We start from the raw sequence: 10479 nt of genomic DNA, 5'->3' as shown, positions 1-10479 counted from the left end.
AAAAAACTACTGATACGATTTTAAGAATAAAGGGCTTACATAAATGATGACGTGTAGCTGCATTTTAACATGTAGTGTCAACAGATGCTAAACATTGCATTGTGTTCTGTTTATTGTGTTCATGAAACAAAACACAACAAAAGACTTCCCAAAGTGCGAGGAAATAAAATACATTTGCCAACTGTTTCCTCTATTTGTACATTTTTAGAATTTCCAATCTGGCAGCCATTTTTAATCTGGGCATTGATTCTTTGTGGATTAGACTTTTGGTTCAGTGTGGAAATTAAGGAGATGAGATTAGATTTATCTGCAACAACAGATACATTGCTTGACCTTTAACCTTTAGCTGGTTAAAGGTCTCAAGCAACGTGATCTTTATATCAGTACAGGAGAACCATCAGCACTCAGGATTTGAATGTACAATTATGATTACTGATCAAATAACTATAAGAAAGGTTGAACAGCCCTGAGTGACAACTGACCTCTAAACTAAGGTTTGCAACAAAAATGAGAAGGAAAAATAACAAGTATTCTGTGTTGACCACTACCTTAATATTGAAATTATAGCCCAGTCCACAAAAACACGTTTGGATTTATTTTGTTGCAAAAATCATTTTAATAATCTTCATATGTGCATAAACATACATAGATTATTTATATGTGCTTGTGAGTCTAAAGGTGCTTGCTTTTAGATTTACATTTTAGAGAAAAACTAAAATAACTCAAGTTGTTTTAGTTTAAAATCACGTATAAATTAGGTAACCCAGTGCTTGCAAAAGTGTGTATACACCTTTTTTACATTGTCACATTACAATCACAAACTTCAATGTATTTTGTAGAATGTTATACATAGAGCAACATAAAGCATAAAGCAGGGAATAATTGGAAAGTGAGAGGAAACTGATACATGTTTTGAAAAAATATTTGATGTCATCTTTCTCTTTTTGGATTTACAGCTGCAAGCTTTTGGTAGTCTCAAATTATTGCATATCATTCTTTGCCACAAAGACCAAGCTGAGTCAGTGGATGGACAGCATCTTTAAAGTTAATTACGTTCTCTAGTTTGCTGCAGATTTTCAATGGGATTTAGTTTCTGGAGTTTGACTAGAAACATGAATGTATTTTGAATGCTTAAAGTTGTTTTCCTGCTAGAAGCTAAACATTCACTCTAGTTCTTTATGTGATTGGTGAGACATTATCAAATTACCTAAGTACTCAATTTAGAATGGGCTGTTTGCTGAATGTCCTAAATACAGCACCTGTTTTAAGTTTATGATCATTTTAATGCATTAATTATTCATAGATCCAAGTTAATTGTATTACACAAGCACAAAAGAGGTCTTCTGAAAGTAGCCGGATGCAAGACAGAAAAATTCTAATGAATTATTTAATCCTATATAAGAAGTTTTATGATTCCAGACGTAACTGGAAGTAATGAAGGCTCTGAGCTGAAAAAGAGAACAAAACAAACACCTTGGTGGGGTCGCCACTGCAGACGGAAGTATAAAGATCGAGTAACTAGGTTTTCTTCAATGATTGCATATGCATCTACCCAATGAATTCCCCAGCTCAAGAAAAGCATTTCCACGCTACCATGTTTCAGTCCTCGTTTAAGTGTTGCTTTAATCATGTTCTAGTAGCAAATCAGGAACAAAAGAAACGCATTTTCCAGTTTTTATGCTCATGACCTGGAAAAAATATTTGCAGCAACCCAAGCTAACTCCAACGTATGTCTCTATTTTATGCAAACAAAGACACAACCCCAACTTGGTTTCTAACCAGACGGACGGGTTTCTAGCAAACTAGAGAAGTTAGAAATCATTCTTGGATTTCTAACTTCACTGGGGCTTTATGCTTATTGTTCCAACTTGGACAGTTTTACTTCATTTGAGTAGTTAAATAGAATTAACATATAGATAGGCATTCATGTAATTAACATATATTGTTGTAGTGCTTGGAAAACTTGGGATTTAATGAGGTTGTATTTGTTTAAAAATGCTTTGAACTACTGTGTGACTATTAGTGGTAGGAGGCATGTATTATGCAAAAACATTATTTTTAAAACGGTTTTTTTTTTGACGGAGGAGCGGAACAAACCTGTTCCATCGTTGAGGACTTGTGTAGTTGTAATTCACTTCCTGTATCTGTGGGGAACTCCGCCATGGTGACGTCACAGTTCTCAGACGTCGGAGGAGGAGGAGGTGGTAGTTTTTAGTGGGTCTCCTCCGCTCAGCCAACTCCACGGCGTGTTTGAGAAAAATGAAACATGGATGAGGGGTTCACCGAAAGTCGGGAGGACGCTGCCCATTGTGGGGTAAATAATTAAACACACAGCATGATTGTGGTTTTATGTTATTATGCTTTGAGGTCCTCCGTAATTCGGACGGGTTTCCCTGTAGAAGTTATCTCATCGCTGCTAAGTGTCAGTGACTCCCACGGGCCAACAATGTGGCTACAGCTAATGCTAGCTCGAAAAAACTTAGCTAGTCGAGTAACAGTCGTCACCTACTTAGTTCACTCTGTATCAGACTTAATTAAGTGTGTCAGCCTGACTTGCTTAGCATTTTTGTTTAAACCGGATAAAACATATGCCGTTCTTAGCTAAGAATGATCAGCTAACGCCGCTAGGTGAAACTGCTAAGGCTAATGCTAACTAACGTAATGCTATGTTGCCTAGAGCCGCTTTGAAATTTTGACAGCTTATTTTGGGTAAATAAACACGACACTCGATTGTTTTCTCTCTTCTGTTCAATTCAACAAGTAAATCCTAGAAGTAATAACTTAAGAGATTTTAGACGGCGAGAAACAAGCTCTGTTCGTCTGACAAGAGTGAAACTGTTTTTTAAAATAATAAAGTCAGAAAGAAATCGGATTTGTAAAAGTTACAATTAAGTCATTAATTTATGTTTAATAAAGTTAGCGAAATTTCTATGCAATACTTGGACATGGAAAGAGTGTTGAGTAACCCCCTTATGTTGTCAAGTAGCCCTGAGTAGGAGCTACTTACGTTACCAAACTGCTCCTTCACTTTTTTTTTCAATCTTAACTTTATTTGTTCAGTGTTTGATTACAAAAATAATCTAATCATTTTTGCGACCTTTAGTTTCTAACATGCAAAGCCATGTGTGAGAAAGGCAAAAATAACTTTAGGCAGATTAACAGTATTTTTAACATCTCAAAGCTACAAACAAATTTTATTTCACCACGTTTTAAATTAAGTCAAGATCATTAATGTAGGTTAGACATTTTTAAATCAGATATGCTAGGCTAATACTCGTTGAATTTACCATTTAAGTTAAGTTTCTACATTTAGCTGAAATTAACAAGCCTATGTCACAACACTTTGTGAGGGTACTGTTAGATAATTGGTTTTTACAGATTTCCCCACCTTTAAGCTATGCTTCCCTTTACTGTACATTCACAATAACACACAGTATATGAAAATGTATTATTATTATGCTGTCTGAACCAGGTAGCATAATAATGAGTGAAATATGTTCAAATAGTGATGTCCAGTCATGATTTATAACAATTTGTTGATGCTGATTGCTTACAGCTACAGATATAGTTGAGAACAATCTTGCCACACAATTATGGTGTTTCTCCACCAAAACAAAATCTTGTAAAGTGTCATTTAGGTGTCCTGAAATATGGTGATAAATAAAATGCATTATTATTATTGTTTTTATATTGTTATTATTGTACTTTTCAACAACTGCAAGGAGTTTTTGTTTGCAGAAAACCTAAAACACCGAATACTTGTGCATGTGTTTGTCACAAGACGTGACATTCAACTTCATAATTACAGATTGAGACCTGGGAACAGCACTCCATTGTGCTTCTCAATTTTTTTATATTTAGCCTCTAAGGAGAAAGAAAGAATTTTATGAAAGTAACGTTTAGAAATAGTTCTTCAAACTTCCTGACTGGATGTATTTTGGTCAAGGAAGTGATTGAATTTTAATTTAGTGATTATGGCTGAAAAGTGTTTATTTTCAGAAGAATTTATTTCTGCCCCTTACAGCAGAACTTAGAACCAACACATACAAATGACGTGTCTTGTCTTTTTAGAAATAGGACAACATCCAACCAAGAAGCGACTCAAGACCTGAATGATGTTCCTGGCCCACCAGCCAAGCCGTTCACTGTTTGCCAAAGCTTGATCAAAAATGGTCCTGGTGAAAGGGCGGCTGCCATAAAATAAGTTTTAAAGACGTAAAACAGGGAGGAAAAAGGTGCGTATGGTGTTATTTGTTTAAAACAAGAATGTGTTGTATTTTAATGAATCTTTTGTTAATGTGTTTCAGAGTCAATCAGGAGTGTATTTTTTAGCCATATGTAAAAAAATATAATTTTTGTGCTTTCTCTCTGCTAAGCAGTTTTTTTTTTCTTTGGTTTGCATCAACTGAATAAATTCTTGTTGGGGGGAAAAACTACCTTCAGCTTTCAGATGCACCTTCCAAGTAATTAAAAAATGGACTCAGTTGAACATTGAAGTCATTAACTATTTTTGAATGACTTCACTTTTTTAAGTAGCATGTGGTTTTCTTTCCGTGATGCTTTGCTTTGCCTGTCACCAAACTTGAAGTAGCGATTTCTGCGAACTGTAATTCTATTTGCCCATAATAGTTCAATTCAGTTAAAGAATGAAAAGTTTGGTTCTGCCAATATTAACTTTAAAGGTCAATATTTGTAATTACCTAACCAACGTAATATAATATTCCTGTCTAGTTTTTTTTTTTCCTGTTAAATTGGAATGATTTTTGAGCAGTACTTTATGTCCAACGTTGGCTAACTGGACACACAGTGTATGACTTGGCAGCTGTCCCCTTGTGTATAAATAGCTTGTAACAGAACCCCGCTTTCCATCCTCTCCCCAGCTTTCTACCTACTTTGCTCTTTCCTGTCCCAAATCAATTTGATGTTTGTTCTCATGAATTCCTGTTTGCCCTACTTTCCCCTCAGGAAATGGAAAAACGGTTAGAAGAGAAGCTTCGCATCAGCCAGAGAGAAAAGTAAGAACCTTAAAACGCTCAAGTTAACGACCTAAAGACGCAGTTGAGCCGCTTGTTTGCTTGCCTTTGAGCTGAAAGCGCTGCCTCGCTGCTTGTCATTGTTTACAACTGAGCATCAGTTAAACCTTTCCACAGTAGTGGCATATTTCAACGTTATGTATGAAATCTCAGCCACGTTAGGGAAAAAATTATGCTTAGTAGTGTTGGAGTGTTAATACATAGGCCTGTCACAATAACACATTTTGCTGAATGATTATTGTGATAAATGATATTATTGTTTGGAGATCATTTTCAAGTAATATAATCCTAATGGCACATTAATGCAAGAACACCTTTAAAGTCTAATGAACATTTAACACTGGAACTGGAAGACATTTTAAATATCCAAAATAAATAAAACAGCAAATCAAATGAATTATGAAGTCTCTGTAAATAAAATTGTCCTTCGAGAAAAGGGCTAGTTGAGTCAAATATACCAGACTGAAGACTTCTTCACCTAGTTTTTGGTAGAAAGAGAGAAAAGACAAAAATGACCAATTATGCAATTGGAAATTATTGAGCTCGTTTTAATTTACTATGCAATTAATGGATATATTGCGACAGGCCTGTTCATACTTCAGAACCAGATTCTCCTGTTATGTCTTCTGACACTTCAGTGGATTTGCATTTGATGAGCATTAAGACATTCACCCCAATGCTGAAAGAAGCTGTTTGTTGGTCCCGTTTTTATCACTTAATAATTTGGACCGAAAATCTGCATGATAAAGATTTGAACCTTTGAGTGAAACTAAAAAAAAAAAGTTCCCAGACGGAAACTTTTTGTTACAGAAAGCTGACAAGTTTTCTGTAACAAAAAGGACAAGTTAAATTGAAGAAGGCTGTAGCTCCTTTTAGCTCTAAATCAATTGTGCATGTTTATTTCTCTCCAGGGAGTCCGCCCGATCACCATTAAAGACCACCATGGTGATCCAGGACAACTCTTTACCAGCAGGACCCCCGCCTCAGATCCGCATTTTGAAGCGACCAGCAAGTAATGGGTCATTAGCATCGTCCATGAACCCAAACAGGCCCACTCCGCAGGTCAAGTCTCTGGCCCAGCGCGAAGCGGAGTATGCCGAGGCCAGGAAACGAATACTGGGTAGTGCCTGCCCAGAGGAGACTCCTCAGGAAAAGCCCAACACTGACAGGTAACGATGACCAATTTGAGGTCCAGAAACTTTGTGCGGTGGTACGATGTGTGGCTCGGTACGCTGTTCTGTCTGTTTCCATTGTGAAAGCAGCAGAGCTAATGTCGACGTCGCACAACACAACCTGATTGGTGGACAGAGAAGTGTTACTGTTTGCGACACAGTAGACCTACTACTGCGTCTGCATTTGGGTTCAACCCTGTGGTGGAAACAGTCTCTTGAAAACGCCAGAAGCATAAAATAACCCATTCAAACCGCTGGTGGAAGTGAGGCATTGGTTCACTGGGACCAGAAAGACAGTCCTGAGTTATCCCATAACCCTACAAGGCAATTTGTTGGATATATTCGCCCATTTGTTTATAAACAGTTTTGTTTTTGGCCTGTATTACTAAGTGCTTATCAGAGAAAGTAGGTTGAATGACTTGGAAAATATCCAAGTGCTTTTCTCTCTTTGCTTCCTGTTGGTCACATCTTTGTATGCTGAGCATTAACTTTTAACACGACAATCATTTTAAGACACAATAATCTTTCACATTTAGTTCAGATCATATCTTTTTTTCCACTCTGTCTACAAACCTTTTCATTTTAATTGCATTCTTGAATCAGAGGGAAACACTAGAAGTGTTTCAAACCCTACAGTACTGAATTAATAAAACGGTCAGAAGAAGAAAAAAAGAAAAGTAAGAAAATAATAAAATAAAACTTGTATCTTGGGTTTCAGTTTCATTACAGATCTGTTTGTCTTGATGGCCAGTACCACTGTTGGTATGTTGGTGCCCTCTAGTGGCAGGCTGAAGACATTTTCATGCGATTGACCTTTAATTTGAGGGTGAACTGATTGGGACATAACAGGGTTATGCTGTTGTTTTGTTATTATGTTTTCTTAACTCACTCACATATACACTGATGAATTAAATAGTTTTATCACCAGAACCAAAGCTGCATACTTGGCTTGACAAGAACCTAAAATTGTTCACAAACACAGTGTTAGAGGTGATCGAATTGATGTAATGCAGGTCTTTTATTTGTTTTAATACTTGTCATACAGATGACCAAATAAGCAAAATGTGTGAGTAGAGACTCTTAAAGCACTTCATTCTTTTAAATGTAGAACAAAGGTGGTAATTTTAGAGCCAACTCTTCTTGTGAAGGTGGAATAAGGCTTAAAAAGTTGGAGAACATTTTCAGTATAGCTGTGAATGTCTGGAGCCCTGTTTGATTGATTTCAAATGGCTGGAAAAAACCCCCCACTACTTTTGAGAAACTTTTAAAATCGATGCATAGTAACATCCATTACTACCTCAGTAAACAGTGTGACGTCAACGTTCTGCTTCTGTGCTTTGGGGTCGTAGACTGTTCACACAGAAGTCTGATTGCACTCGCTTTCGATTGGTAGCATTAACGACCATGTGGGGAAAAAAAGTTGGAATTGAGCTACGAGAGTATAATAAGCATTAACTGTAGCAGGAAGAAGCTGCCGTGTCCTAATGTCTTCTTGTTTCCTCTCATTTCTTCTCCCAGGCCAGTGCGCAATAATTCCACAATGCCTTCAGAGGACACCAGATCAAACAATCACACTGTCCGGCAGCCCGCCGGCCCAGACGGCACCCAGGGGTTCCGCCAGCACAGATAAGCGGGTCTCTGGGACGCCCCAGCCATGGAGGGGAGGGGAAGAGAGAGATTAAGAGCCACCTGAGATCAAACGCAGCACCGTATTTTATAAACTTCCTCCCTTCGCTTCCCTCATATCAGCCAGCCGGCGCGGCTCTGTGCCCCCCTTTCACTCCCTCAGCCGGGCGGCGAATCAGCCGGGGAACGAGGAACTCCAGCAGGAAGTGGGAGCTGATGTGAGCTCTTCTCTCTCTCCCCTTTTCTCATGTTCATTCGGCACTGTGATTATGGACTTATTCTGGACTCACTGTGATGATCCCGGCCCCTTTAAGAGACGCCCCTGAGCCTCCATCCTTTTTTTTTTTTTTCTGTGTTCTGTCTGTCTTGGGATGTTAAAAAAAAAAAACAAGCAGAAGTAAAGACTCGAACTTGAGCAGTTCAAGGATGAGGTGAAACGAGGGGTCATATCAAAACTAAATCGGCTGGTTCTTGTACAGCAGCTTCTTCCCAGCAATAATAGCAGACATTTTCTTTTCCTTTCTTTTTAATCACTTGTCTTTACACAAGGCGTGCACTGATATCTTTTGAATGCAGATCCCAGTTCTTAACACACCACTAAGCCTGTTTATTCAAACAGTATTAGATTTTAAACTTTAAAGCAGGAATTGAGAATCCGAGTCCTCCATCCGAGAACGGTTCAAAATATCAGTGCACAACCTCCTATTGAAAGAAACTGCCGTTTGTTTTTAAAATCAAAGGTCAGGGGTTACGTGTGTCAAGTTATGTACATGGCAAGTTTTTTGTTTACTTTTTTTTAAGCTTTTAGCTGTCTTCCTTCGCCTACTTTCTATTTAAGAGTAAAATAGGATGAACAGGAGAGAACGGATCCAAGTTGGGTTTCAAGTAGCTTTTCTGCCCATTTTTTTTTTATATGAAATGACAGTATTTAAATAAACCTAAAGGCCCCTTATAAAAAAAAACAAACATTTTTATGATTTGAAAATGGTGTTGGCAGGAATCCTAGTGACATTTTTAGATGCATTTTACTGCTGTCCTGTTTCCACCCAGTCAGTGACGTTTCTTCACAGCTTCCTACGAAGTAAAACTTAGGAACTCAGGTCCATGTGAATGAGACTGAATGAATGAAATGAACGAAGATTGTATTTTTCCAGCGGGTTTTGTTTTCTCAGAAGACTGGTGTACGTATTTAACTTATGGTGGTCGGCACTTAAAAGCGGTGCTCTGTCGAGCTTAATGTAACAGAGGAAAAGGAAGAAAAAAAAGAGTTGCTGTCTCAAGGAAAGTCATTGTATTTTTTTTTTTTTTTAATGTTTGCATCTCGATGTCAGATGCTGTAGGACGATGATCAACTGCTATAACAGAGCGTGAACCGGAGAACCCGACTGTGTGGCTTTCCAGGACCGCTGTGCCCAGTAAACGTGTTTTTCTCACCTTTAATTGTTCAGAGGAGATCTCAAAGCCATGCGACGTCGTCAACACAAAGACTTGTAATGGGTGAATTCAGCTTGTGCCTCCTGGATCACATCTTTACTTCCTGGTTGTTGATTTTTATTCCTTTTTTTTTTTTTTTTTTTGGTTTTTAAAAGAAAAATGAGTATATTTAAAGAGGGGAATTCTCAATATTGTTGAAGAGATTTTAGTTGAGGAAAAAAAAATCTAGTGGCAGAGCAGGAACAGAAAATACAAACTGCCTGTAAATACTGATTTAATAAAATGATTTACTTCAAATCAGATTTTCTCTGTGCATCGTCCGTTGTCTCAAACCGCCTGCTGACCGGAAAGAGAGTCATTTAAACATCTAGAAAACAGGAAATCTTTCCATTGTTTGTCATAATGTACAGTTGAGCAGGTTTACCTTTAGAAATTAGACATTTTTTATCCCTCACGGTCTAGAAGTAGGTAGTTAAATCAAACCAAACTACTTATTTTGGGTCAGAATTACTAAAATTATTTCTATTTGCTAGTGGTGCACCAATTTATCAGCTAGTCAATTAGTTGGCGCAGATTTCCTTAATTTTGGGGGATTGGCTGATACTCGCATGTGAAGCCCACCAGGTCATGTTTGCAGTTCACAGTTACCCCACTGCTGCCCACTCAGCAACTTTCTATCTATATTTAGCAACATTTCAGACGAAAAGAATATCGGCCAAAATCGGAATCAGCCTGACCTGCTGATTCTGATCTGTAATTGGTAATCTGATTGTTGTGACTTTTTTACACTTATATGTTGTTCAGTATATTTTACATAAGTGTCTGATTTACAATTATATGTCAAGCATAATTTACATGATTATTATTAATTGAATTGAACATGATTATATGTAACTACAAAGGTGAAGTGAAATATATTTAAGTGCGAGACATGATTTATTTGAATAGAGGAAGTCTCTTATTTTGAAGAATGCTTAAGGATCTGGTTCTGTTCTGTCACTATCTTGCTTTGTTGACTTTTGGTTGCTAGGTTACAAACAGCTGTCGCCGTTTTTCTCTTCAATAAAAACTGAACAGAAAGGTTCAGTAAAAGACATACGAGCTTCCCGTCTTGTTTGAAGAAGCTTTACTCCGTAACACTGATCTTTAATCTGTAATTAAAGATCAGTAATCAGCCAGAAAACTGCAGTCGGTGCACTACTCCTATTTGCTAA

General features: G+C 37.5%; 2 protein-coding genes across 3 annotated transcripts in view; both read left to right on the top strand.

Moving 5' to 3' along the window:
* Positions 1-186, top strand: part of smim1 (small integral membrane protein 1) — a 3526-nt gene extending 3340 nt beyond the window's left edge. For both annotated transcript variants that reach the window (XM_088006986.1, XM_088006985.1), the window contains one exon: positions 1-186. This exon is cut by the window's left edge and continues 351 nt beyond it. The gene's annotated coding sequence lies outside the window, so the exon portion shown is untranslated.
* Positions 187-2149: 1963 nt separating this feature from the next.
* szrd1 (SUZ RNA binding domain containing 1) lies at positions 2150-9567 on the top strand. The gene is made up of 5 exons (XM_015004126.2): positions 2150-2314; positions 4072-4235; positions 4966-5015; positions 5945-6202; positions 7724-9567. Exons 3-5 carry the CDS (start codon positions 4969-4971, stop codon positions 7833-7835), a joined length of 417 nt encoding a protein of 138 aa, XP_014859612.1. The 5' UTR covers positions 2150-2314; positions 4072-4235; positions 4966-4968; the 3' UTR covers positions 7836-9567.
* Positions 9568-10479: the final 912 nt, after the last annotated feature.

This window comes from Poecilia mexicana, unplaced genomic scaffold, assembly GCF_051168715.1.
Source record: "Poecilia mexicana isolate PSO_F unplaced genomic scaffold, ASM5116871v1 scaffold_7, whole genome shotgun sequence".
In the NCBI taxonomy this organism is placed as follows: Eukaryota; Metazoa; Chordata; class Actinopteri; order Cyprinodontiformes; family Poeciliidae; genus Poecilia; species Poecilia mexicana.
Note: the sequence above shows the minus strand (reverse complement) of the source record. Positions and strands in the feature narration are given on the sequence as shown.

Excerpts from the sequence above, each read along its gene's own strand:
- szrd1 (XM_015004126.2), top strand. The coding sequence starts at position 4,969 with ATGGAAAAACGGTTAGAAGAGAAGCTTCGCATCAGCCAGAGAGAAAA. Across the intron at positions 5,016-5,944 it reads CGCATCAGCCAGAGAGAAAA|GGAGTCCGCCCGATCACCAT; the intron begins GTAAGAACCTTA and ends ATTTCTCTCCAG. Across the intron at positions 6,203-7,723 it reads GAAAAGCCCAACACTGACAG|GCCAGTGCGCAATAATTCCA; the intron begins GTAACGATGACC and ends TTCTTCTCCCAG.